Source organism: Uloborus diversus, chromosome 7 (assembly GCF_026930045.1).
Source record: "Uloborus diversus isolate 005 chromosome 7, Udiv.v.3.1, whole genome shotgun sequence".
Classification (NCBI taxonomy): Eukaryota; Metazoa; Arthropoda; class Arachnida; order Araneae; family Uloboridae; genus Uloborus; species Uloborus diversus.
The window spans coordinates 171,795,707-171,822,571 of record NC_072737.1 but is presented as its reverse complement, the minus strand read 5'-3'; the positions used below and the strand labels follow the sequence as shown (position 1 = coordinate 171,822,571).

General features: G+C 32.9%; 1 protein-coding gene across 1 annotated transcript in view; it reads right to left on the bottom strand.

The window, feature by feature from the left end:
- Positions 1-22,228: 22,228 nt before the first annotated feature.
- LOC129227003 (condensin-2 complex subunit G2-like) overlaps positions 22,229-26,865 on the bottom strand; it is a gene marked incomplete in the record, with an annotated part of 107,061 nt that continues 102,424 nt past the window's right edge. Inside the window, 2 exon segments of the mRNA XM_054861630.1 lie at positions 22,229-22,613; positions 26,420-26,570. Coding sequence (XP_054717605.1) covers positions 22,529-22,613; positions 26,420-26,570 — 236 coding nt within the window.

Here is a 26,865-nt window from a genome sequence, read left to right as displayed (position 1 = left end):
GCCAATAGCTTTGAAAATGGTAAAAAGTCGAAAAAATTTAGAACAGGATAAAACCAGTTAGAAAGGTAAGAAAATCTAATAACATTAATAGAAAAAATAAATTACGGGCGAGTTGAGTTCGGGAAGGGGGGTTGTAGGGGGTTTAAGGGGGGAGAAACGGTTTATCACGATTTGCGGAAAAACTAAGAGTCCTATCGAAAAAAAATTACAAAGTTGTTGGTAATAAAAAGATCTACAACTTTTGTATTTGCACTTTTTATCTATAACCTCAAAATATATGCGAAAAATTCAAAAAACCGACATTTTTGGTTTTTTATTTTTATCTCCCACAAAAAAAAATTTTTTTTCACTAAATTTAATGAAAGGTTACCTTATTATGTCCCAAATACATTGTAATTTTTTGGATTTAAAATATTTATTTTTTCTCCTTATTTTGATTCAATAGTAAAAAAGCATCAGAATTTTCAATCAAAAAATCTCACGTCAAAATATCTGATTTTTTTAAAAAATCGGAGCAAGTTTTTTTGTTGGAATCTCTACTTTTTGATGGTATAAAAAACAATATACAATACTATAGAAAATTTTCGCAAAAAATGAAGAAAATCAAAAAACTGGAATTTGAAAAAAAAAAAGTTATAACTATGTAAAAATTTTAAGCTCCTTATTAAAAAGTATACTTTAATTACTCGAAAAATGAAATTTTCCATGTTACATTGACACAAACTGAAAATAAAAATATACTAAAGTAATTAAAAATCAAGCTACAGCATGCATTTGTATTATACCCTTCTCATCAACCATTAGACGGTGACTGTAGCGCCCCCTATAGTTTTTTGGAGTTACGAATAGCAAGCTACACTGTAGGATGGGATAAATGAGCAATTTCCGCAATTTCGAACTGTGTTACCTTGAATATTGTGAAAAATAATCAGTTTTCCAATTGTGTTTGCTGTTAATTATTGTGTTTGCTGTTAATTTAATAAATAGCTTAAAATTTTACATCAGTGATGATTTTTTTTCAAATTCGAGTTTTTAATTTTCTTCATTTTTTGTGAAAATTTTCTATAGTATTGTATATTGTTTTTTATACCATCAAAAAGTAGAGATTCCAACGAAAAAAACTTGCTCCGATTTTTTAAAAAAATCAGATATTTTGACGTGAGATTTTTTGATTGAAAATTCTGATGCTTTTTTACTACTGAATCAAAATAAGGACAAAAAATAAATATTTTAAATCCAAAAAATTACAGTGTATTTGGGACATAATAAGGTAACTTTTCATTAAATTTAGTGAAAAAAAAATTTTTTGTGAGAGATAAAAATAAAAAACCAAAAAGTCGGTTTTTTGAATTTTTCGCATATATTTTGAGGTTATAGAAAAAAAGTGCAAATACAAAAGTTGTAGATCTTTTTATTACTAACCACTTTGTAATTTATTTTTTTTCGATAAGACTCTTAGTTTTTCCGGAAATCGTGATAAACCGTTTCCCCCCCCCCTTAAACCCCCCTACACCCCCCTTCCCGAACTCAGCTCGCCCGTAATTCATTTTTCCTATTAATATTATTAGATTTTCTTACCTTTCGAACTGGTTTTATCCTGTTCTAAATTTTTTTGGTCTCAAACATTATTGGCACTGGCCTAATAGTTCTATAAAAAAAAAAGGCTTAATCATTTGATTCTTTCCATATTTTGCAATATTTTAACAAGAAGTTCCGTCTAGAACTAGACGAGCCTACTTTCCCGTATACCCATACTACTTTCTAGTACCTGATCAATATTCTCAAAAATAGCTAAAATCGCAAATTTTTTCAAACATATTTTTTTTAATATTTTAAGCTGATTTCTAGGAATAAAATATTCCTTACTTTTCTTCAAAAAAACGAACAAATAAAATAGCAGCACCTTTTAAACAAAGCAGCTAATACACTTCTTTCCATTAAAAAAATTTTTTAACAGCTTTTAAAACGAAAAAATAATAATAAGTTCATTAAAATAAATACATCATATAAAAAAAATCGTTTCTTTTTCCCCTGTTGCCGAAAATAATTTTTTAAACGAATTAATGCACTTACCAAAATAAAAAAAAAACAATAAAATGTCAACTTAAAGAAATAATTTTCATTGTCAAAAAAAAAAAAAAAAAAAGAAAAAGAAAAATCGTCTGCGCATATTTTTCGAGTTTATTCACCGAAAACCAAATACCTAAATTAAAACTTTAGCGTGAAAATAAAAACAAATCATATCAACAATAATTATTTCACAGTTAAAACCACAGCAGCGGAGTCGGAGTCGGAGTCAATCTCATTTTGGGATAAAAGAGTCGGAGTCGAATATCCAAGAATCGGAGTCAGTCATTTGTCCTCCGTGTATAAATGTTTGCCAAAGCTACGAAGTCAGAGTCGAAGTCGGGGAGTCGGAGTCCGATTAATTGTCGGGAACAGGAGTCAGAGTCGGTGTCAGGTCCCCCTAAATTCTCGGAGTCGGAGTCGGGAGTAGGTCGTCAAGAGCTATTTCCAACAAAGTTTGTTTGAAGTAAATCCGCCTTCAAGTACGGAATCTACATTGACTTTCAGTTTCCCCGTAGGCGCTAATGTTAAGGGATTTGAACTGTTCAAAATTGAACGGAAAATTGTTCAAATCAAAAAGATATCTTATATACAAGTTTTTTTACCAAAAGCTTTTTCCTAAAAAGCTTGTTTGAAGCAAATTCGCCTCACAGTTCGGAATTGCTTTGAATTTCCCCGTAGGCGCTAATGTTAAGTTTTTTTGAACTGTTCAAAATTGAACAAAAAATAGTTCAAATCAAAAAGTGAAATATGGGAATGAGGTGTCCTCGCCGAGATCTTTCGAACAAAAAAAAGTTTGTTCGAATCGGACTATTCATTCAAAAGTTATTAGGGGGGGACAGACAGACAGACCGACAGACAGACCGACAGACAGACAGACCGACAGACAGACAGACAGACCGACAGACATTTTTCCCCATCTCAATACCCTACTTTCCAATTTTTAATTTTTCAATATTTATTTAATTATTTTATTTATTTTTGACTTTTTTTTGTTTTTTCACGATATTTTTAAGATGCATTAAGCCTTCTTTCATGCTTTTTTCTTCTTTTTCTGACTTTTACTGGGAAAGTAGGCTAATAAAAAGGAAAAAAGAATTTTAATGCTTTTTTTTTTTCTTTACGGTTGCAATCAGAGAAAGAAAATGGTTAATAAACAGTCGTTACCTAGGTGATAGTTTGAGCAATTCGAAGCTCCGCCCCTTGTCTTTGGGTCAACTCTCATTTGATGATTTCTTTTATTTACATTGTAGTACTTTGTTTACATTGAGTCGTAGGTGACAAATTTGGCAGCTTTTGAAAAAATACGCCAACACGACCCGGTTACCGTAATTCTACCAATAAAATGATAGTAAGATTGCAGAATTCGATAAATAAAAAGAAATAATGGTCAATCAACTGAAAAGAAAACTACCACCATATATAAACTGTGAGTACACATTTTATTTATTTTGTTCTGAGTGAATTTGAATAAATATCAGTTTTTCAATTCGATGAAGAAAAAAAAACGAACTTAACAACATTGACTGGACACTTTTCCTTAACCTAATTCCACATAAATGATTTAAATAACCTTTGTTACTGCAGTATCCTACTGAAATAGAAAGTATGCAAATAAATTTTCTTGAAAATATTTATCGCAGAACAGATTGAAAAATCCAGAAAGAACGTTAAGAATTTGAACAATAAAAAATAAAAGTTCGCCAAAAATCAGTTTATAAGGTTATGGTTTTAAAATTGTGTGAAAGAATAATGTATCTTGACAAGATTTCGCACATCAGGTAAATCAATTCCATGACGAATGAATTAAATGCATGATTTCTTTAGATATCCAATCATATAGTCATAGAAATAAATTATCTAGTGTTAAACGTTACGCTTGACAGTCTGCCACGTATGTGCACTATGTGACAAAAATGTCAACAAATGCCGGAAATGTCACGAAACTGAACTTAATATGTCGTAATGTATAGAAAAAACGGTACAAAATGAAAATGCCGTTCGAAGCGAACCAAAAATTTATGAATTCTGAATTCAACATCGTGAAAATGGCTGCTTCAGAACAACTTACTGTGTGTTCTGCATTAATTGTTTACTTTCGTAATACTTTTTGGTTTCTAATCTCTTTCTATATGGGTCAGAATAACCAAAAGACTTTGAAAAATCTTTTCAAATGAATAAAGCGAAAAAATCATACATAACAACAAAAATCACAACACTTTTAGCATTTTCTTCGTTACCACATGCGTTTGTTTTAGTTTTCAATTCCGCCATTAGACAGTGACTTCAGTGCCCCCTATAGTTCGTTGGAGTTGCGAATCTATTCGATGCATTTTATTTTTAAAAGGATAACGTTATATACAAGGGTTTTTTTTTTTTTTTTTTATTGTTTTGTGTGAATTTGTAAGAATATGTTTTTTTTTTTTTTTTTTTTTTTCATCTTAAGCTCGAAAGAAGGATTTGATGACATTAGCAGAAGAATTAGCTTTCATCTCCGCCTAGTTTAAAAATAATTAATTTAACTAACCTTATTTTACTGCAGCATTTAGCTGGAATGGACAGTATGCAAAATATTTTCTTGAATATATTATCGTAGACCAAAATGTGAAATGTTTAACGCTGGGAATTTTCATCGCCAAAATAGTGCAATTCTAGTTAGGTAGGCTTGCCAGACGTCCCGGTTTGTCCGGGACAGTTCCGGTTTTCAAACAAAATCCCGGTGCCCGGCCGGTTTACTTCATGTCCCGGAAAAAGATAAATTTGATTACAAATGAACAAAAAGATCTAAAATTAATTAACTGTGTAGGATTATTTAGGATAATTACTTTAGTATTTGTAACATATTGACTTGTAAAATTAATACCGGTAGCTAGTGAGGTTTTTTGCAACTAGATTAAAAACAAAAGAGACTTCCTAAAAAAGTTCTATAAAATGAAACGTATCTCTAAATACTCTTCAATTTTTTATTCCTTAGTCAAAGTGTTTTTCTATCTAAAATAAATTGTAAATATTTACATCATCTCGAAAGTGAAATGTTCAAATTTTATCTGCACGTCATTTTTTAACCGACTTCAAAAAGGAGGCGGTTATTGTTATCCTTGTCTTAGGTTCATAATAAGTAACCATTTATTCACAGCATTGAGAATAAACTGCCGCCTATAAAAAAAAACCCCAAAATCAGCCAAGGGTTGTGTTCCTCTTTGAATACTAGCGACGCTGGGGGATGGGGGTTGCATTTCGGTGTACCGGTTGAACATTTCAGAAATCTGGCAAGGGTTAGCAAAGAACCCTTGGCGAGATTTCGCATGTCAGTTGTAAACCATTTTTATTTTTATCATGAGTCGTGGATATGGTAGAAAGATTACAGAATTCGATAAGTTAATTCAGAAATTAGAAACAATCGAAACAGAAAAAAATGAAAATTAACCGGTTCGGCAATTTGAGAAATAATTCAGCTACAAATGTAAGACAGTTAGCGCTAGCCAAACAAGACAAAAAAGTATCATTTTCCTCTTTTGATAACACTGGTAAACAAAGGTTTTGTTGCATGAAATATTTATAGTGTTCTTATGGCCACAATGAAAATGTAGTTCCATCAAGAATTGATAAATATCGAATTCAACATCGGGTGCTTACAACTACGAACAGGGAGACTACGAACTACGAAATTTGCATTAACTTAACGTTTGGTAAAGATTCTTGAATTCTCATTTTTTTATTCTACGTGGGCCAGAATGTCCACAAGACTTTAAAAACTAATTTTTAAAGGGACAAATCAGTTAAACAAAAAAGTCATGCATACAAACAAAAATTATTTGGCTTATTAGCATTTTCTACGCTACGGCGCGGCGTTTGTTTTACCTTTTTCGTCCGCCATTAGACGATGGCTGCAGTGCTCCCTATAGTTTGTTGGAGTTGCGAATAGTGCAAGCGATTTTGTTGTGCTTCTTTAAAAAGTAGAATAATTTCTTCTGCGCATTTCAATGCATTAAATGAGAAAGATAAACTTATAGTTACTGTGAAAAATTATCTTTTCTTTCAATGGCTGTGATCATCCCGATCCTTTAGATTGAGACATAAGAGACATCGTACATCGAGTCTTCCTTCAAGGGCATATATAAGGAAGAGGCTGAGGGGGCCCGGGCCTCCTCCAAAATCTAGGAAAACATTTCATTAAAGGTAGTTATTAAATTAAAATATTTCCAAATAATTTCCAAACTTTTTGCTACAAAAATAAATAAATAAAATAAATAAATATGATAGTGATAATAATAATTATAACACGTTAGATCAGAGATTTCTGAACTGGGTGCCGCAGGAAGAGGTGAGGGGTGCCGCGAAGTGACTATGGTAACAACAATAATTTACTCTATAAACAAAAAAAAATCGACGCACCAAGCTCGGACAACTCCTTCTTGGTGCTTGTTTTTTTTTTTTTTTTTTTTTTTTTTTTTGAGAGAGAGAGAGAGAGAGAGAGAGAGAGAGAGAGTTTATATGTATAAAATTAGACTAGGATGCTGTGAGAAAATTCTAATTCATCAAAGGGTGCTGTGAATCATTGAAGTTTGGGAACCCTGAGTTTAGGCAATGGGTGTTCAGAAGGAGTCAGGAGGGGATCCGTACCCCTTACTCAAGAAGAACGTCGTCCAACGAAGAAGTTTTGGGAAAGCGAAAATATTTCAACAAAAAGTAAAGCAAATAATGTTGGGAAAAAAACTCAATTATTTCAAAAAGATCTTTAAATTAAATTTTTTTTTTTTTTTGTAACAGATGAAGTTCATTGCTTAGCAAATTAAGTTCTCCTCTCTTTCACCCCCCTTCCCCTTTTTTTTCTCTTTAGTCTGTCTGAAAAGAAGGGTCTTCAAAATGTTTCTCTCTTTAACTCTCGTCCATTGAAAGAAATTTAAAATAAATTTCTGTTGTTCGGTTGGAGTAATGATGAAGTTGATGTCCTAAAGACGCATTTATTTAGGCGTTTTTCAGATATCAATTTCTAAACATTTCTGGAGGAGGGTCCCCGAACCAACACCCCTTCATTAAGGTTACTATCAAATATAGTCTGAAATTGTGGCTTTAAAATTTCAATTTTGAAAAGTTTCGGAGGAAGATCCCTAAAACCTTTCCTTACCTCTAAACGTCTCCAAAGATGACCTGAAATTGCGTTTTACCTTTCAGAGGAGGATTCTCGAACCCTTGCTTCCCATAGATTGCCTAATGTTAGGAAAAAATCTGAATTGCTTTTGGAAAAAACCTTAAAGTAAAAAATTTCAAAAGTTGACTATTAATCAGGTTATTTCGTCCAGCACCTCCTGTTTCTTTTATCTCCCCCCTCCCCCGCCACCTGTGGGCCTAATTTTTTTTTTTTCCTTTTTCCTAGTCGGTCTAAAAAGAAGAATCTTCAAAATACTACACTTTGCAACCCCCCTCCACCCATTAAAACCATTCAAGAGCTTCTCAAACCTCGTTTTTAGGGCTTCAGTGCCAAAAAATTTTCAGGGGACATTACCAAACACCTTGCCTTCTGAAAGCATCGAAAATCGTTTAAGATTGCTCTTATGGAGCTTCAATTTTGAAAAATGGCCGAAGCCCTAACGTTACCAAATGCGGTCCACAGTCGCGCTTTTAAGACTTCAATTACGAAAAAATTTCGGACGAGGGTCCAACTGCTACCGTATGAAACTTGGAAATGAAATAAACTACAGCTTCGAAAAATTTGTGGTTTAGAGCTTTTAAATCCCTCCACCTGGTATCACTGAATATCTCTTGAAAACTTGGTTTTTTTTAGGACTTAAATTTTAAAATAGTTTTTGAGGAGAGCCCCAGAACCGCCCTGCCCGTAACATCAAAGATGTTAGTCTGAAACTGCGTTTTTAGAACTTCAATTTTGAAAAGTTGGGCGAGGAGTGATAGATTTCGCTCTATTTTTAAAAATAACCAATCAGGGCAACTTCAAAAAGTCCCATTCCTTTCATTACACCAACGTCAAAAAATATAGCCTATAACGGCATTTTTAAGATTTCAATTTCTAATACTTTCCGCAGAAGTTCCCCCGAATTTCTCCTCCCCGTAGTATTTATCACCAAAAACCTTTTAAAACTGCATTCTTAGGACTTCAATTCCAAAAAATTTCCGGTCGTCAACCCCGAGCGAGAATTTTTTAAGAGTGCCCTCCTGACACTTGTTTTTGGTTGTGCCACTGGTGGACAGTATGAAGTCTTTGCCCAACCTCGAAAAAAAGGAAAAGATCAGGGCATTGTTGCTCCCTCCTCAAAAAATTGCAGTAATAAAAAAAGGTGGGGGGAAGGAGCTAAACTTGATTATATGGGCCCCCTTCAAAAATAAATATACGCCACTGTCTTCCTTTGTCAGTCACTGCCGGCGATGTTACTTTGAACTGTTTGTTTCTAAGCACTTTTATTATACTTGGCCTGATTGTCACGGAGAAATCTGAGGCCTGATTTTGCTTATATCTTAGCAACTAGACCACTTAGAGACTTTGGGATTTCACTAAATGATTTGCTTAATCTTAAGGTATAACTTAACGCTGAAAAATTAAAATTCTAAAATAAAATTATTATTTCGGTTAGGATGGAAAACAGCAAATTTCATGTAATTTCCCTATTAAATGTTTAAATATAAAACCCATTGTTACAAATTTTGTTGCCCTGCAACAGTTATAATGTTCCCACATAGCACAGTCACATCTCAGCAACGTAGCAAATACGTCGCACTGCGACGTCTGTAACGTCTCGGGCACATCACGGCACATTCCAGAAACGTCCCAGAGATGTTCTGGCAACGTGGAATTGTCCGACTTCAGTTACGTCGCAATGCGACGTGTATGGTTCGTCGCAATGTGATGTTGTCGTCGCATTGCGACAGCCCAGAGACGTTCTGGAGACGTGGAATTGTCCAACTTCAGTTACGTCGCAATGCGACATGTATGGGTTGTCGCAATGGGACAGCCCAGAGACGTTCTGGAGATGTGGAATTGTCCAACTTCAGTTACGTCGCAATGCGACATGCATGGGTTGTCGCAATGCGACTGCCCAGAGACGTTCTGGAGATGTGGAATTGTCCAACTTCAGTTACGTCACAATGCGACATGCATGGGTTGTCGCAATGCGACAGCCCAGAGACGTTCTGGAGACGTGGAATTGTCCAACTTCAGTTATGTCGCAATGCGACAGCCCAGAGACGTTCTGGAGCCGTGGAATTGTCCAACTTCAGTTACGTCACAATGCGACATGCATGGGTTGTCGCAATGCGACAGCCCAGAGACGTTCTGGAGATGTGGAATTGTCCAACTTCAGTTACGTCGCAATGCAACATGTATGGTTTGTCGCAGTGTGATGTTTTCATCCCAATACGACAGCCCAGAGATGTTCTGGACACGTGGAATGGTCCAACTTCAGTTACATGCACATTCATTGGGCTTGTGATATTGCTGAGGAAATGTGACAGCTCGCAGCTAAAAATTTCTGAAATCTTTTCTTATTTATTGGGAAAAAACAAAAATTTTGTATTTTTCATCAAGTAACATTCACATTAATTCTAAATGTTTGCTAAAATTGTATAGCTAACCATTCAAACAAAATATTTAAATTCCCACATAACACAAACAATTTGTACAAGTTAGTACACACTAACTTAAGAAGTACAAAAGAAAAAAAAACTCAGATTAGTTATTGCCAGGGGCGTGCAAAGGGGGGGAGGACACCTGTTGACAAAATATTTTTTAAACTAGGGATGAAAATAGGGATAAACAACATAAAGGGTAACGGGAAAGACATTTGTGATGAGACCCCAAAATTTTTGTGCATGCCCCTGGTTGTTGAATTCGAATAGTGATTGTTCAATTTAAAAAGTAGAAGGAGCATTCCACGGTATTTTTGACATTTATGTAGAGTCCATAACATGACCTTTTTTGCCATAACTTTTTTATTTTCTGTTTGATTAGCATATTATTTTATTTTGATATTTTCCTACCAACACACCAGCTCAAATTAAAATAATTTGCAAATCAAACTGAAAATTAAAAAGTTATGGCAAAAAAAGGTCATGTTACAGACTCTACATAATGTCAAAAATACCTTGGAATGTCCCAGAAAATAATATAGCAAGAGAATATTGTCGCCTCAGAGTAACAGTAAGAAATCTAATCCCAAGAATAATACTAAGATATCCTACTGTTGCTCTGAGGTGACGATATATATATTTTAGTAGCATTTAGACCCAATAATAAAATATTAATGCAAAAATATTGTTAAATTCCCAATATTCACGGTTGATACAAAATCTCGGTTAAAACGAATATTTTCTTAGTTAAGTTGGTTTGAAACAATCATGGAACCAAGCAAAAATGTTTGGATTATGGACGTGTTCTTTATAGGAGAAAATTGGATAATGCACATGTATTCTGAGACTATCTTGTGTTCCGCCCTCCCAAAAATGTATGTTTCAGGCCAGTGCTCACTTTAGCGAGTGTTCAGATAGGGTCCACTATATATAATCAGTGGTGCCCCCCTAGGGTATACTCCATATAGTACAACATATATCCTATACCCTCAAGCTTCAAAAATTTTCATATTATGCATATGATCGCATACACATATTGAGCATAATTGATTACTGGGAGTATACTCTCAGAAAAAATGATAGGAACATCACTGTACATAATTAAATTGAAAATCTTATGCACAATAGGTGCATTCAAATGAAAGTTTAGGCTAAGACAAACAAAAATTTTTGACCCCTCCTCTGAAAACTTTTGCTGATGAATGCCATTTTTTTGTCGAAATTATACATCATTTTGTAAGACTAAAAAGTTAACCATACGTTAAATATTTTTGTATGGAGCATAAAGCCCTTATACCTGTTGTCTGTGGACATTTCTCGGAACTTTCTATGTGTCAATGCGGATTATCACTTGTTCCTCTACTGTTTAGCATCCTTCTTTTCAAAAAATGGAAAATCTTAATAACTAACAGATACGTTCATACCGTAATAATGAATAGTAGTAATTCATTTTTTTTAAAGACAATACTCATTTGTTTTTTTTTTTCACTATTTCACTTATTTATGCAACTGTTATAAATAACAGCTAATCGAACAAATTGTGGAGTTTCTGGCATTTCACCTTAACTAAGTTCAACTGTACAGTAAACTCCCGATTATATGAGGAATTAAGAGGCACAAGTGCAGTGGATATCAAAAATCACGGCCAAACCGCTAAAAGGCTATACAGGGTGTCTCAAAAGGTCGTTTACAAACTTAACATGCTGGTCTGTCATATCATGATGAACAAGATTTACATAGGAACATGTGTTCGCAAACGCAATGCTGGCGCACTCCATGCACACTAAGTCAGACACTAACGGATGCACAACATGTCACATATCTATTATACAAAGATGGTTTTATACAACATTTTAGTCTTTTAGGAAAGCTTAAAGCAGTTGCTAAAATTTGAGTCCTGCCAGCTCTCATAATCACGTTGCAACGACAACGCAGCGATCAGAGAAATCTTGTCAGAATGGATCGTTATTACGACGGTCGGTACTTCGTTCGTTGTGACGGTGTCTGAGAGTTAAAGGCAGCAAATTTCAACAGCAGCTATAAGCCTTCCTTGAAAACTAAAATGTTGTGTAAAATCGTCTTTGTGTAATAAATATGCGACATGTTCTGCATCCGTTAGCGCCTGACTTGGTGTGCGTAGTGCGCCAGCATTGGGCTTGTGAACGTATGTTACTATGCAAATCTTGTTCATCATGATATGGCAGACCAGCATGTTAAGTTTGTAAACGACCTTTTGGGACACCCTGTAGAGAGGGCCAACCAAAGGTAAAAATATTCTTGCTGACAAACATGGCTTTATTGATACATAGTATTTTGTTTTGTGAAAATATATGCAGCACAATAAAAATGTTTTTATATTTTTGCACAACAGAACTGAACATCAATAAATAACAAGGGCATGCAGGATGAAGAAAGTGTAAAAAATAACCAAATCAATAAATAATAAAACAAACAACTATGAGTTTAAATCTGCAATTTTTCGAGAAGAAAACAGCCATTGGCTTAAGCTTCTTGCTGCAAAAATACATGTTCTTGGTTGTTGAATGACTCACGGATAATCAGGAGTTTACTGTATATAATTAGAAGGAAATATTACTATTAGTTCACAAAACTCATCTTCAATATCAAGGTAATTGGAAACAATTTCTACTTTTTTAGATTGCACAGGGTGGGTCAGTTTACAAGGTTTGTCAACATAGATAGATAATATAGACGCACGCTTGCATGGGTACATTTTGATGCTGTGCAGATACATTTGCTGCTGATATGTACATCAGGGTTCATACTCATTTTTAAAAGTGAAAATTAAGGATTTTTTAAGGACTCTCAAAAAATTTTTAAGTTCTCATCGGAAATGATTATATAACTTAAGGTACATCATTTCAACATTTTCCAGAATGTGTATGGTGGGGGGAAGGCAGGAGTACTTGATACATAAGCATATGATACAAGCAAGCATATTACACTAAGTAATGCCTGTTTAATTTTGTATGTCTCTCTCCTAAGCACCCATTTGATTTTTCGTCCTTTGTTAGATCAATCCAAACAAGCATCTGCAATTGAAAAGTTTAGTTTGCAAACTAAATCAAGGGCACTAACATAGGATTTTATTTTTTTAAATGATGAAATGAAATTTTTTTTTTTTTTACTCAAATGAATATCATTTAGCAATTACTTGAGTTATTGAAGACGCTTTTAAGTTTTTGCCGGTTTTTACCAGTTTCTGCCAATGGCATGGCAAAAACTGGTTTCTGCCAGCAGAAAGCCTACCCTGTGTGTAGTAGAGCATTTTTCTGTGCATTGTTTCAAAATCTTGAAAGTATATGCATATTTTATTTAAAATCACAACAAATAAGAAAGATAGACCATGAATAAAATAAGTCGTATAAATGAGTAAAATGTTTATTAAGTACAGTAAATATTAAACATGAAATTAATTCAAAGCTACCTATTTTGAGCAATAATTTTACTATTTTTAATCTTTAATTTGAAAAGTTAATGCAGTTCACAATAGACAAATTGGGGAAACCTCAACTATGTTTTAAAAATATGGTTTAAATCTTTATAAAATAACTTTATGGATTAAGTAATCTTGCATGAGTCTGATTATTTTTAAAGTTATGTACAATTTTGTGCAATTATTAGGACTTCATCTTGTATGTCAGTCATTACACTGAAATTATCTCGAGTAACTTGAAGATTTTTTAAAACTATATTTGACACAATCATATAAGCTTTTTAAAACAGAGATACATGAAAATAAAGAGAATTTTAAAGATATTAAGGTTTACTTTTAAATTTAATATCTGCAAGTCAGCATGACTTGGTAGAGGATCTAGCAATAGATGGAATCACAGCACAATACAGAGATATAGATCAATACTATTCATACTTACTTAGTCTGAATTCATGACATTTATAATGCATGCTTTATCATTCTAAGTCTATTGTACCAACTATAATTAGTTAACTGCTGACAAAAGGAATGTGACTGCTTAAGAAGACAGAAAAAGATACAACGGCAGAGAGAGTAAGAAAATACACTACTACCCTCTTTCGCTATCCATTTCCGAATTGAATTGTATTGCGCAGAAAAGTTAATATTTAATGTGTGCTTAAATATTGAAGACTAAGAAAATACACATTGGAGAGTAATTGTTTTCATCATATGTTATGCAAATAAAATAATGAATATAAAATTTAACATAACTCATAGATAAAGTCTTAAGCAAGAAAAGCCATAGATGAATGTATAGAATATTTAAAATAAGAATTTTGAGTTTTGTAAACATAGTACTTTTAAAAAATCAAGAAAAATGATAGTGAAAGCAAATAACAATAAGTATATTTAACGAACAACATGATGTAGAATAAAATAGCAAGAATTCTATAAACCAACAATTCATTCACTCAAATTCTATTAGCTAACTTTTTTTATGGATCGAAGACGATCCATCACCTACTAAAACTCAAAATTTTAAAATCAAATGTTTGATGAGAAGCTTAACCGCTTAAGTTTAAAATAAACCAGCACACGTGCGACAACATTAAAACACAAGGCATAGAAAAAATTAATATCCTTCCATAACAAAGCTATAAATTCAGATTTTTTAAGTATTATTCAAAAAAATTCTTTGCAGTAAATTAGAGAATAGTACAATTAGTTTACGAACTTTCTCGTTTAATCAGTAATCATAGCGGAAAACCACAGAAAAACAAACACATTGGAATCGATCAGTTAAAAAATTTACAGTCACAGTTAATCAGCACTCGCTAGCAAAGTTCTTCATTTTGCGCATGCGTGTACTAGTTCGGAGAGAGGGGGAAACGTCTCAAGCATGTCGCAGCAAGATGTTTCATCTACGTTTGCTTGTAACATCGCAGCGACGTACTGTTAATAGCGCAGTGTGATGTGACGTGAATGGGACATTGCGACGTCGCTGGAACATCGCTCAGACGAAGTGTGCTATATGGGGTTAATTCGCAACTCCAACAAACTATAGGGGACGCTGCAGTCACTGTCTAATGGCGGATGAAAAAACTAAAACAAACGCACGCCGTAACGTATAAATTGCTTCTAAACTTAGGAAATGACAGAAATTTTTGTTCGCATGTATGATTTTTTGTGCTTTATTCATTTGAAAAGATTTTTCAAAGTCCTTTGGTTATTCTGACCGTAGAAAGAGATTAGAAATCAAAAAGTATTACGAAAGTAAAAAATTAATGCAGAACATACAGTAAAAGCTGTTCTGAAGCAGCCATTTTCACGATGTTGAATTCGGTATTCATAAATTTTTGGTTCGCTTCGAACAGCATTTTCATTTTGTACCGTTTTTTCTATACATTAGTACATATTATGTCCAATTTCGTGACATTTCCGGCATTTGTTGACATTTTTGTCACATAGAGTGCACATGCGTGACAGACTGTCAAGAGTAACATTTAACGCTAGATAATTTATTTCTATGACTATATAATTGGATATCAAAAGAAATCATCATGCATTTAATTCATTCGTCATGGAAATGATTTAACTGATATGCGAAATCTCGTCAAGATACATTCATTCGTTATGGAAATGATTTAACTGATATGCGAAGTCTTGTAAAGATACATTCTTCTTTCACACAATACTAAAACCATAACCCCTATAAGCAGATTTTTGGCGAAACTCTTCTACCGATAATGACAGCTTTTGCAGAGCAATAAAATAAAGTTGGCGCGATATTTTAGCGATAAAAATGCCAAGCTTTTATTTTTTATTGTTCAAATTCTTAACGTTCTTTTTGGATTTTTCAATCTGTTCTGTGATAAATATTTTCAAGAAAATTTATTTGCATGCTGTCCATTTCAGTTGGATGCTATAATAACAAGGTTATTTAAATCATTTATGTGGAATTAGGTTAAGGAAAAGCAGTAATTTTTCAGCATGGCCCTAGTGTCCAGTCAATGTTGTTTAGTCCGCTTTTTTTCATCGAATTGAAAAACTGATATTTATTCAAATTCACTCAGAACAAGATAAATAAAATGAGTACTCACAGTTTATATCAAATATTTTTGATGTTACGCTGTTGCGAATGACGGTTTCAAATGATGAATTACGCAAATAAAAAAATACACATAACAAAATGTTTGTTTTGCCCAAAATGAACACGTGGAACGCAAAATGTCTCAGTTTTTTCGGCAGTTTTGTAAATCACCGCAAGGTAGCGTATTCGAGCTCTGGAGTTGCGAATATACGTTACAGCGTGCGTTTGTTTTACCTTTTTTCATTCGCCATTAGACAGTGTCTGCAGCGACCCCTATAGTTTGTTGGAATTGCGAATTGAAATTAATAAGCTCATTAAAATAAATACATCATATAAAAAAATCATTTTTTTCGCCTGTTGCCAAAAAATAATTTTTAAAATGAATTAATGTCATTTCAAAAATAAATAAAAACAATAAAATTTCAACAAAAAGATGTAATTTTCACTGTGGAAAAAAAAAAATCGTCCGCGCATATTCGCAACTCCAACAAACTATAGGGGGCGCTGCAGTCACTGTCTAATGGCGGATGAAAAAACTAAAACAAACGCAAGCTGTTATCCTTTTAAAAATAAAATGCATCGAATAGATTCGCAACTCCAACGAACTATAGGGGGCACTGAAGTCACTGTCTAATGGCGGAATTGAAAACTAAAACAAACGCATGTGGTAACGAAGAAAATGCTAAAAGTGTTGTGATTTTTGTTGTTATGTATGATTTTTTGTTCTTTATTCATTTGAAAAGATTTTTCAAAGTCTTTTGGTTATTCTGACCCATGTAGAAAGAGATTAGAAATCAAAAAGTATTACGAAAGTAAAAAAAATATTGCAGAATACACAGTAAAGAGTTCAGAACACTGTCTGAAGCAGCCATTTTCACGATGTTGAGTTCGAAATTCATAAATTTTTGGTTCGCTTCGAACAGCATTTTCATTTTGTACCGATTTTTCTATACATTAGTACATATTATGTACAGTTTCGTGACATTTCCGGCATTTGTTGACATTTTTGTGACATTTCCGGCATTTGTTGACAGTTTTGTCACATAGTGCACATACGTGACAGACTGTCAAGAGTAACATTTAACACTAGATAATTTATTTCTATGACTATATGATTGGATATCAAAAGAAATCATCATGCATTTAATTCATTCGTCATGGAAATGATTTAACTGATATGCGAAATTTTGTCAAGATACATTATTCTTTAACGCAATTTTAAAACCATCTCTACATAGTATAAAATGAAGTGTCCAAAAAGCGTCTGTTTGTTTGAACTCGCAAAACTCGAGAACTACCCGGCCGATTTCGCTGAAATTTTCACAGTTTGTTCCTTTAAGTCCTGAGAAGGTTTGCAGACCAGTTCGAAAACAATTCGATGAATAGTTCTTTTTTTATTCCAATTTAGGCCCAATTTTCACATAAATTCCCGAATATGGGGGTGAAAAATTACTCGCAATTAGTAATATTATATATCGTTGGAAAGGGAAGAATTTTCCGCGTTCTACGCAATTTGTTCCAACGCTCTAACTTAATTGCGGCGGGAGTTATTTACGTTTTTAGCTCGAATTTGTTTAGGCTTAGCTGAAATTTAGGCACTACTTTCTTCATTAAATTTATCAATAAAAAGTGAAGGAATTGTCCTACAGTTTTCTTTTTGACACCATTGAAATGAGCTACCTGTTTTACTCCAGATCCAACTCGACCTAAGGTCGAAAGTTTAACCCTCTATCTCCATCAGAAAAAAAGTTACAAGCGAATTAAATGAAGTTCAAAAATCTGTTCTCTATTCAAGTTTTTAACCATTTTATTTTGCGTTTCCACGGTAACGCTTTTTGAATCCATTATTTCCATCTTTCTCATTTTCAATTCTGAAACTTATTTTATTTTGTGTTTCCATGGTTACGCTTTTTAAATCCATCTTTTTTATTTTATTTTAATTTCTTAAAAGTATTTTAATATCAGTCGTCATTGTTTGGAGGGGAAATTTTGCATGATGATTTTTTTTCCTTTTATTTATGCCTGATTGTTGAATATACGACGTCACTTGACACAATTTTTGTTTTCAAAATAGACCGGGCAAAGCCGGGCAACGCAGCTAGTAACCCTATAAACAGATTTTTGGCGCAACTCTTCCACCGATAAATGACAGCTTTTGCAGAGCAATAAAGTAAAGTTCGCGCGATATTTTAGCAATAAAAATTCCAAACTTTTATTTTTTATTGTTCAAATTCTTAACGTTCTTTATGGATTTTTCAATCTGTTCTGCGATAAATATTTTCAAGAAAATTTATTTGCATTCTGTCCATTTCAGTTAGATGCTGTAGTAACAAAGGTTATTTAAATCATTTATGTGGAATTAGGTTAAGGAAAAGAGTAATTTTTCAGCATGGCCCTAGTGTCCAGTCAATGTTGTTAAGTCCGCTTTTTTTCATCGAATTGAAAAACTGATATCTATTCAAATTCACTCAGAACAAGATAAATAAAATGTGTAGTCACAGTTTATATCAGATGTTTTTGATGTTACGCTGTTGCGAATGACGATTCCAAATGATGAATTACGCAAATAAAAAATAAAAAAAAAAACACATAACAAACTGTTTGTTTTGCCCAAAATGAATACGTGGAACGCAATGTTTTAGTTCTTTTTGGCAGTTTTGTAAATATCCGCAAGGTAGCGTATTCGAGCTCTGGAGTTGCGAATAGTAATCATAATGAAAATTTTTGGGCCGTGGTAGCCTGATCGGTAGGGCATTGGACTCGGGACCGGAGGGTCTCGGGTTCGATCCTCACTGGTCGAAGACCCACCGTCGTCATTAATGGTGACTGGGCGACGCTAAATATGCTCGTGGTCACAATGTCCTCCAAGTGAAACGATACCTCTGGGGGTGCTAGTACTAGGTAGCTATTAGCTCCTGGACTAGTTCTAAATTCTCAATAACTGTTCGATCCGGTGATGGTGCTGCCATCTATCGGTATATAAAATAATGGAGGCAAGGCACATAGTATGCAGTCCTCGACATAAAATACAGTTGTAGTCAGTTGTGACTCTGAATAGGAATAGGAATGAAAATTTTTAAGCAAGGCTCCTCTGAAGCAATGATCGATAACGGGCTAAGTGAAGATGAAGAGACAGATTAGGATTTTTAGCTCCAGCCACTTGTATGTTGTGAAACATAAATTAGTTTAGAAAACCTTTAACATTCAAATGGTTCTAATAAAATTAGCACACACATAAATCCGAAAAAGGAACAAAGATTAGTTTTTAGTGCCAATTTCTTAAAGTTTTAGGCATGAATATAGGTTTTTCTTTCTTTTGGTATGGAGCATTTGAATGAAAAAAGAGGAAGTTTCGTGATGGTAATATTATTCTATTTTTGAAATACATTAACACTATAAAGAATAAAATAACAGAATTTTTTTAAAAAGTATTAAGCATTTTTCATAATGCATTCAAAAGGACAAAACTTCTCTGGGTGAGAAAGAATAATTTAAGTATTCTTATAGTTTTCAATGATTTCAAGAATACAAATGAAGAAAAGTGTGGCTCGTCATTTCAAACGAAACTTTCCCATTGGGAAAAATATGTATGTTTCAACATTCAAATTTGATTGAAAGCTAGATAATAAGAAATTATCAACATGACTTGAGTCGCACTTTTCTTTTGTAGTGTCATTTTCTTGGAATCATTGAAAACTATAAGAATACATAAATGATTCTTTTTGACCCAGAAAAGTTATTTTGTCCTTTTAAGTGCATTATGAAAAGTGCTTAATATTTTTTAGAAAATTCTGTTATTTCTTTATCTGTGGAGAAAACATATTCTGGGAGGGGTTTTATCCGCTAAACTTCTCCAGTGGTAGCACCACTGATTACAATCAGCTCATTTTGCGAACATTTTGAATTTCATTCTTATTTTTTCCTTCCTCTTATACCTGCCTTACTACTATTACGATTATGCAATACTTTAAATACAATTTAATTATAGATAGCGTCAGAAAATTCATAAATGACATTTTAAGAACAAGAAACTGTGACCTCTCTTATTGATGTGTACAGGGAAGCCATATTTTTTCATTCAGTCAATTTAATCGAGATCCTTTTCACACAGTACAGCAGAAAAAAAAAGTTAATTAGGGTAATGTTTTAGTCCATTAATACCTGCCACAAAGTGTCTACTGCATAATAAGCTGTTATTCGTAGGGATCCAATTTTTTCACTTTAAAGCTCTGGCCCATTGTGCTCGTGAAAAAGACCCCAGAGTTACATGGATATTTTCTGCCATTAAAATTTTATTTTTCTTACTCTGCCTACTTCTTTTATTGTGCAGGTAATTAGAGCCATTTTATGCCTATTCTCTGTTCTTAGATTAGACAACAGAGTGAAACCTACCTTTTATAGAAGAATCAAAAATAAATAAATAAATAACTGGTTGTCCTTTCACTTAGAGTATATCGGGCCATTCATTAACTACATAAGGATGATTTTGGCAATATTTGACCCCCCCCCCCCCCCCATCTTACGTAAGATTCTATTCCATTTTTCAAAATAAAATATGGAATCTTACATCACTGGAATAGCTATTAAATTTACTATTACTGAATTTAAAAAAAAAAAAATGTGCAAACAAATATTTGCAAAAAGAAATCTAGGCTTAAGTGTTTTTTCGGCAAATATTTTTTGTATATGATGCGATATCAATTAAAAAGACATGCCATACACAGTGCAATTCTTTTATAAAATTTTACACTATTCATTCTTTGAAAAATAAGTAAAAAATAGCTCATCCTAATATGATTTTTACCTTCCAGCAGTAAATGAAACATGATTCCTGCTAAACTACTTGACAGCGCTATTTCTAATATAAAATATCGACTTATAAAATATTACGTGAGAGAATGGGTCTAACCCCTCCCCCTCGGGACCCTTACGTAATTAATGAATGGCCTCTAACTCTATGATGTATTTGGCTAAAAAAATTTCATAATAGCATTCCAAAATAAAAAAAAAACCTTGTAGTTGCCTCATTCAATCATGAAATCTCTAAAATTTTAACAGGCTGTAAAACTTAAACCGTTTGAGATACGCATTAAACCTTTCATATGCTTTCTTAAGTACATAAAAAGAGAAACCATGCCATATTTTATTAAAATCAGACAGGGTGTCAGACCATTTTTTAACACGCTTTTATTAGCTTCACCTGTATGTATGTATGTATCTTGTAACGGAATCTTGCAGCTCAAATTTCGCCCACTTCCTGCGATCAGATTCTTTTGAAATTTGGCACGCGACCTCAGACCTGATGACAATGCAATATTCTATAATCAAATTAATTAATTAACTCTTTTAATTGTTCGTTTCCTCCAATTTTAATCAATATTTTGGCATAAATCCAACAATGTAAAAAAGGAAAAATTTTAAAAAATACATTAAAAAATGCTCGCAAAAATTATTTTAAAATATCAACAAAAACCTTTAATTTTTCTGTATCAGACAAAATTTGTTCCAATGTTCCAAGGTAAATAGAACATGAAATATAACTGTTTTTAACTAATTTCAAGCCAAAATTTAGGTGAGCCTTCAACTGGAAATGCATTGCTGATTACACCATTGTTGAACAAAAATTTTATTCAAATGCATCTCAAATTTTCAAAGTAATATAAATATGATTTCCGCAAACATACATTGATGACTCACAGTAGCTTCCCATCGGGATGCCCTTGTCTTAACTAAGACTTTTACGAAAAGAAGTAATTGCTATTTTGCCTGATAATTCTCCAACATAAGACTAAAAAACAGAAAAATAAAATAATAGTTTAAAAAGCTAAAAAAACACGCTTTCGTAGCAAAATGAACTAAAAAGTGAAAAATAATCTTTGGATGATAGTAGTTGACCAATCACTAAATTTTAATATAATATAAAAAAGCGTGGGGGGCTTCTTATCAGTTGTCTTGAATTTCTTCCATTTGTTGTCCAAGCAAAAATGCAAATCGACAGCACCCCACGCTTTTTGGTATTACATTAAAATTGAGTGATTGGTCAACTACTATCATCCAAAGATTATTTTTCACTTTTTAGTTCATTTTGCTACGAAAGCGTGTTTTTTTAGCTTTTTAAACTATTATTTTATTTTTTCTTTTGATTGATCTTGCACGAGGGAACCAAGTACTGAAATAAATTTAATAAATACATTATTAAAAAAATGAATGAAATAAAGATACAAGTTAGCACATGTTAAAAAACCTTCTAAAATAAAAAATAACCCAATTATTTGCAGGGTTTAAAAGGATTGATATCTCAAACAAGGCATGCAATTTTAGACTCCAAGAGTTTTACTTTGGGATGTTTCTTTGTTATTAAGCATATCTCCATTTGAAGGATTAGCAGCAAAAAATTATAAATTATTCTATTAATATAAATATTGGAAATTAATGCCTATTAAAAGGAATAATTTTTTCCCATCTGTTTGCTAATGTGAGAACATGTGTATACAGATATATTTAAAACAATACACTACAAATATTTTCATATCAATTTTATTACACATGAATATTATATACATGTGTGAATGTACAAATATTATTTTCCATACAAATGTTTGGGATACAGCAAAACAAAACTGATTTTATGAAACTGAAAAATGAAATTTACAAAGGAAACAAAAATGATGATCACCGGAACATCTTTCCAGGTTAAGTATGTATAGCAGAAGACACTGTTGAACAGATCTACAACAGCTTGAAGCTCAGTAATGCAGTTCAGTCTTTTTGATTGTGTTTCTTGCTGTATATCCAGAGATACAAAATGAACAAATTAAAGTATAATAAACCTAAAAGATGCTTTTTTAAAAATGCTAAGCACCTTCTTTCTCAGTGTTATTCTTGTTTTTAAACAGTCTTTGCAACTTGGCAAATTCATTCCTGCAGTGATTTCTAAAGCTATAGGAATAAAAAGGATTAAAAAATTTTTATGGTAAGTATTTATTTCAAGAATACAAAACAATCTATACATATAAAAATGAATGTTTGTCTGTATGTCATCCATGAACTCAAAAACTACCTGGCAGATTTGGCTGAAACTTTCACCGTTTGTTATTTTTGGTACTGGGAATGTTTATAGACCAGTTCGAAAAAAATCCGATCGATAGTTCCTTTTTTATTCCAATTTAAGTCACAATCCATTGGATAAATACGAATAAAATTATCGGCTGCAGAAATTAATTCGCGTGAAAGATCTCATTGATAAGAAGTTAGCTGTTGCCATTTTTCTTGAGTTTGAACAAATAAATTCTTTCTTTATTGTTTTATGGCTTTTCATGCAACGGGGGGGATTTAAAACTTTTTCTATTTGATATTTTTAGCGATTGATTGATCTTGCAAACTGCGTGAGTACAAAATTTGAGTATAGTCACAGCTTCACTTGATACGTGTTTCTATAAGACGCGATAAGACGCGTATCGAGTGAAGCCTTGGTATAGTAAGCTAATCGGGACTTTTAGACACGCGATTTAGACACGTGTCACATGAATTTTGAATTCATGGATGACATACAGACAAACATTCATTTATATATATATAGATGAATGTTTGTCTGTATGTCATCGATGAAGTCAAAAACTACTGGACCGATTATTATGAAAATTGCTATATATATGTATTTTTCCACGGAGAAGGTGCATAATATGGTTATTGAAGCCACTCGCCTCCAGGTGGCACTGCAGAGTAGCAACTTCTGCCCCGTTCCACCAATTGTCATGAAAATCAGCGCGTCGGGCACAGCTAGTTCAATAATAAAAATCAATTGCTTAGAAATGCTATTAAAGAAAACTATCTGTAAAACCAGGGATGCTACTAGCAGAAAGATGAAATTCCAGGGGGGGGGGGGATAAAGACACCAAATAAAATACATCCCAAAAAATATTTTTAGCACAATCCAGGGGTCAGGATGCAAATTTAAATGTTTAAGGACATAATTCTAGTAAAATTCCAGGACTTCATTACTATCTTTACACACAGCTTTTGAAACATGTGGAAGTTCCAAAGTATGATTGTACATGATATAGTAAACAAGCCTGCCATTTCGAAATTTTCCTGCTGGATCAAAGGGCATGTACTCGATGCATATTGAAAACAAATTTAAAATCACGTTCTCAAAGAAAATGAATAGCAACTTAAATTAGTTGCTTTTGAACAAAGTTCAATCAACCTGGAAAACAAAATAATCAATTTCCATAACGGATGTAAAAAAATTGTATTTTTCAAAATTCACACATCAGAGCATCAAAGGTATAACAAGAAGTTCCGTCTAGAACTAAACGAGCCTATCTTCCTGTATACCCATACCCATACTACTTTCTAGTACCTGATCAATATTCTCAAAAATAGCTAAAATCGCAAATTGTTTCAAACATATTTTTAAATATTTTAAGCTGATTTCTACAAATAAAATATTCCTCACTCATCTAAAAATTTATATGCGTAAAAATAAATAAATAAATAAATTTTAAAAAAATAGCATTTTTTAAACAAAGCAGCTAATACACTTTTTTCCATTCAAAAAATTTTTATTAACAGCTTTCAAAACGAAAGAATATAATTAAAATTAATAAGCTCATTAAAATAAATACATCATATCAAACAAAAAAATGTTTTTTTCCCTTGCCGCTTGGCAAAAAATTTTTTTCAAATGAATTAATGCACCTGGCAAAATAAACAAAAACAATAAAATGTCAACTTAAAGAAATAATTTTCATCGTCAAAAAAAAAAAAAAAAAAAGTCTGCGCATATCTTTATGTAGAAACATAAATGACTTCCAGTTTATCTGCCGAAAACTGAATACCTAAATTAAAACTTGAGCGTGAAAATAAAAACAAGTCATATCAACAATTATTTCACAGTTAAAACAATAGCTGCGGAGTCGGAGACAATCTCATTTTGAGGTAAAGGAGTCGGAGTCGAATATCCAAAAATCAGAGTCAGTCATTTGTCCTCTATGTATAAAATTTTGACAAAGCTACGAAGTCAGAGTCGAAGTCGGGGAGTCGGATTCCAATTAATTATTGGGCACAGGAGTCGGAGTCAGGTGCTCCTTAATTCTAGGTGTCGGAGTCTGGAGTTTGGCATCAAGAGTTACTTCCAACAAAATTTGTTTGAAGTAAATCCGCCTTCAAGTACGGAATCTACATTGACTTCAGTTTCCTCGTAGGCGCTAATGTTAAGGGATTTGAACTGTTCAAAATTGAACGAAAAATAGTTCAAATCAAAAAATGAATATAGGAATGAGGTGTCCTCACCGAGATCTTTCGAACAAAAACAAAACTAACTGTTTGAATCAGACTATTCACTCAAAAGTTATTAGGGGGGTACAGAGAGACAGACCGACAGACATTTTTTCCCATCTCAATACCCTACTTTCCAATTTTTAATTTTTCGATATTTAATTATTTTATTTATTTTTGACTTTTTTTTGTTTTTCGCGATATTTTAAAGATGCATTAAGCCTTCTTTCATGCTTTTTCTTCTTCTTTTTCTGACTTTTACTGGGAAAGTAGGCTAAAAAGGAACTTAAGAAAATAAAATAATTTTAGAGCTGTAACATAATGAGATTAGGCTGCTTGATACTAACACAGTCCACTTACAATATCTCGACTTTGCCTGAATTGAGTTTCTGCAAATATCAAAGGCTTTGGATGATCCCAAACACATTTTTTTTTTTCAGTTACCTTGAAGTTCACTCCATTTGCTTCCAGAGAACTATCTTTTATTTATTGTCTTGATTTTCACTTGTTTGATTTTCAGCAGTAAAACCAATCACTTGATCTTCAAATTAAAAGAAATGCAGTCATTTTTACCATTTGCTCTTTTAGTGGTTAAAAACACTGTGGACAAGAGTTTAACAGGTCATCACCTTTTTCGACAAGAGAAAAGACTAAAATGTGACTGCTGCTATTTAACTTCTTCTTAGTCAATACTGAAAGATAAGTTCCTTTCAGATGCTGTATTAGAAATAGTACCAAATGGGGAGATAAAAATAAATATTAATAAGGAATTAGCACAATGGTTTCTAATATGTGAAGCACGCTTCCCTAGGAAGGCAAATAGAATGGAGTTCACTCTGTTTTTGAAAAACAAAATTTATAAATCAGTGCTGTAAAATAAGAATCAGTAAAACATCCTCACTATGGTATTCAGGTTTGAGCACGCCACTATGAAATGCTGCTTCTTTTCATTGCTAATGAAACAAATTAGTAACATCTTTGCCTTATTAGGTGTACTATTCCTGACCAATATTTACACTTAAGCAATTTCAGTAGTTTTTGCACCCAAAACCCTAAGTTTGTTTGTGGGAAAGAAGGGGGGGGGGAGGCATTCCTCAGGATGACTCCTCCCCCTAAAATGGTAGTCTATATCTGCCTCTGAGCCTTCCTAGACTTTGAAACTGCTCTTTTACAATTGTCTAAATTTTTTATAGATCAAACGTAAAATATAACGTTGTTACGAAAACAACAAAAATATTTAACGTAATATTAAGCAGTTTAGAGGGCCTTTCAAGAATAAACATCATTTGAAGAACCTGTGGCAATCTTATTATCTTTAGGTATTTACACAATTTTAGTACTGCAGCTTTCATCATAGCTTATATTTACATGACAAAGTGAGCTGTCTTAAATATGCTATGAAATTAATACTGTTATTGTTAAGGAAGCAAAGCTAAATTTACATTTAAAAATAAACAATACAGTACCTTTCTTTGTTAAACTGTGTATTTTCAACGCTATCTTCATCATCAGCACTGTTTTCAATATCTATATCATTTTCTTGAGGGGGATAGATTTCATTTAATGCTCCTTTCATTGAATTCAATAAGTTGTCAATGTGAGTCTTGGAAGAAACACCTAAAACAGGAAAATATGAATAAAAAATTCATTGTTTTGTTAATAAGACTAATCAATTCATTTCCATATTTTTTAAAATTATTACTAACAATAAATACATGAAAAACGATGAATGAGTTAAAAAAAGCCGTGCTCTTGCCTGTGAGAGCACACAGATTTATGCATGTTTGTACATTAGGCTGGTAAAAGTTTCTCCTAGATACCAGGACACCCCTCAATATTTTTAGACTTTCCACTTGTGGATAGCAATATACTGGAAGAATTTTAGCTTCCTATTTCAACTGAAAGAGGGTGC